Source organism: Gavialis gangeticus, unplaced genomic scaffold (assembly GCF_001723915.1).
Source record: "Gavialis gangeticus isolate Ggan-Ray unplaced genomic scaffold, GavGan_comp1, whole genome shotgun sequence".
Taxonomy (NCBI): domain Eukaryota; kingdom Metazoa; phylum Chordata; order Crocodylia; family Gavialidae; genus Gavialis; species Gavialis gangeticus.
The window spans coordinates 45,177,526-45,179,982 of NW_017728998.1; the positions used below are offsets into that span (position 1 = coordinate 45,177,526).

At 48.5% G+C, this 2,457-nt stretch overlaps 1 protein-coding gene across 2 annotated transcripts in view; it reads right to left on the minus strand.

Annotated features, from left to right (window-relative positions):
- The window catches only part of VAC14 (Vac14, PIKFYVE complex component), a 267,959-nt gene that overhangs the window by 229,232 nt on the left and 36,270 nt on the right, over positions 1–2,457 (minus strand). The window contains exon 8 of one of the 2 annotated variants that reach the window (XM_019505828.1): positions 11–99. The exons of the other annotated variant lie outside the window; for it this stretch is intronic. Coding sequence (XP_019361373.1) covers positions 11–99 — 89 coding nt within the window. The remainder of the gene's footprint in view (positions 1–10; positions 100–2,457) is intronic. 2 annotated transcript variants of the gene reach the window in all.

A 2,457-nucleotide genomic window follows, 5' to 3' on the forward strand; every position in this document is an offset into this window, starting at 1 on the left:
CTGCAGTCAGGATCCCAGAGGAGTAGGGCAGCATCACCCGGCCAGCCAGCTGGATGAACTCCCTCATCCAACACATGGCCGTCAGCTGTATCAGGTCATCTAACAGACATGGACCAAAGGAAGAGGTGAGGAAGAGGCAGACTGCTCCCTGCTGTTCAAATCACCACATGTTTACAAGCATGAAACCAGAAAACAGAAGAAGCAAGGTGTCATCCTGCTACGGAGATGGAGAGAGGAGTGTGGGGTGCTCACCTCAGGCTCCTTTTCCCCAGAATCCCAGAGTAACTGAAGATTGTTTGATGACAGTAGTGAGATCAAATGAACACTTTATTGTAATCATTAGCCTTCAGAGTTTCCAGGCAAACTAAATTACTGAGGGCAGTCTGACATCAGTAGGCATTTAGATAAAGTTTATAAAGTTTCTAACTGGTACTTAGGCCCCAGACATTACAGGTATTGCACAATTAACTGGTTAATTGCACAATTACCTGGAGACCAGGTACACGTGCAAAATAGCTATCATACAACAAAAAGCTCCAGCCAGGTATAAAGTTAGTACTCTACTAACTTAATAGCTGGCTGCCATTGAGCTTTAAATTTGCACATGTAGCAGGGTCTCCCCTGCAGCTTGGAGTCCTGCCAGCTGACAGGGCTCCCAGATGCAGGGGAAAAATGCCCAGATGCCAAATCCCAGATGCCCAGCGTAAAACTCTCAGGCCTTGTGGATCGAGGCAGCCACAACCCCCTGGGGTGGGGGATGCGTGAAACTCCCAGGCCCTGGGGATCACAGCTAGGGCTGTGTGGTGCATGAAACCCCCTGGGGCAGAGGACTGCCACAGGAGTGATCCCAGCCACCCCAGGGATGTGGGAAACCCCCAGGGCTGAAGGACTGGTGCTATAGCAATTCCCCCCGACCCAGGGGTTTCTTGAACTGGGGTGCATGGGACTCCCAGATGTGGGAACCTGCTTCTTGCTGTTGCAGGGGGAGCCTGAGACTAGGCTTCCACTGCACTGGCAATAAGGCATGAGGGGATCTAATGCACAATCCCACAATTGTCATGCCTTTAGCTGCACTTGTAGAGGGGGGCCTTACACAACTAAGCAGCCTCCAAAGTAAAGGCTCACACAACCCAAGTCAGCCCCCACCCAGCACAGGGGAAGGAGCGCAGGTCTTATATTGTTTATACTCCACTTGATAAAGCAGGTGTCACAGGTACCTGCCTGAAGACTTAGGCAAACAGTACCGCACTGGGTCACATCCAGGTGCTCTCCATGTCCACAAGAGCCAAGAGAAAAATACGTGCTTGTATATACATGGCATGTGCCAGCCAGGGGCTTTTAGATTGCAGCATCCTCTGTGCTGGGACTCGTGTGAACATTAGCATAGGCAGAAAAAGCCTCTATTGACATAGAGGGAGCAAACCTTAGTTTAAAACCCAGGTAAGCTGCAACACAGCAAGCCAGGCCTTAGTTTACCTTGTTTCCTCCTGTGTTTCACTACATCAGTGCAGCCACAGCAGTGTCTTGCTGCAGTTGGTGTAAATCCCAGGAAAGGACACACAAAGACATAGCAACACTCTTCAAAATGCAGGAAAGGAAAGCCCCAAATTGCTACAGCAATAAACTGATAAAACCAGGCTGGTTTCTAAGGCCTGGTCTCCACAGTTATATCAGTTTAGCTAGAAGCATTATTTCATATTAGTGTCAATTAGTCTGAACAGGTACAACTATGCTGGAACATCCCATTAAGTTAGACCCGGCTTACAAGCTTAGCCAATGTTAGTGAATTCACAAGCAGTTTAAAACAGATACACGGTTAAACTGAAACAAGTTTGCCCATGCAGGGGCCTATACACAATTCAATCAATTACAATGTTCAAATGATTTAAGTTGAATCAGCATAACTTATGTGTAGACAAGACCTTTCTCAGACAGTCCCCAACATTACATGTGTCCATTCCCCTGTGAAGGCGATTGCCCAGTGGGTATCTGTAGAATCCACAGGATGGCACTTTGCCACAGAGTGGGCTGTGACATCTCTGGACACTACAGAAACACCAGAGGCAACTGGGGGCTCTAAACTTTCAAACACCAGAATACCTAAATCCATATATAGCGGTTTTACTGGTAAAGGTGCTGAGCTCCAGCTGAATTCTCCTACCCTCAAGTTCTAAAGACAACCACCTGTTTGACAGCAGAGTTTCATAGTTTCTAGGGTCGGAAGGGACCTGAGTAGATCATCTAGTCCGACCTCCTGCCATGGCAGGAAAGAGTACTGGGGTCAAATGACCCCAGCAAGGTGTTCATCTAACCTCCTCTTAAAGACCCCCAGGGTAGGAGCCAGCACCACTTCTCTTGGAAGTTGGTTCCAGATCCTAGCCGCCCTGACAGTGAAGTAGCGCCTCCTGATATCTAACCTAAACCTACCCTCTGCCAGCTTGTGACCGTTATTCCTGG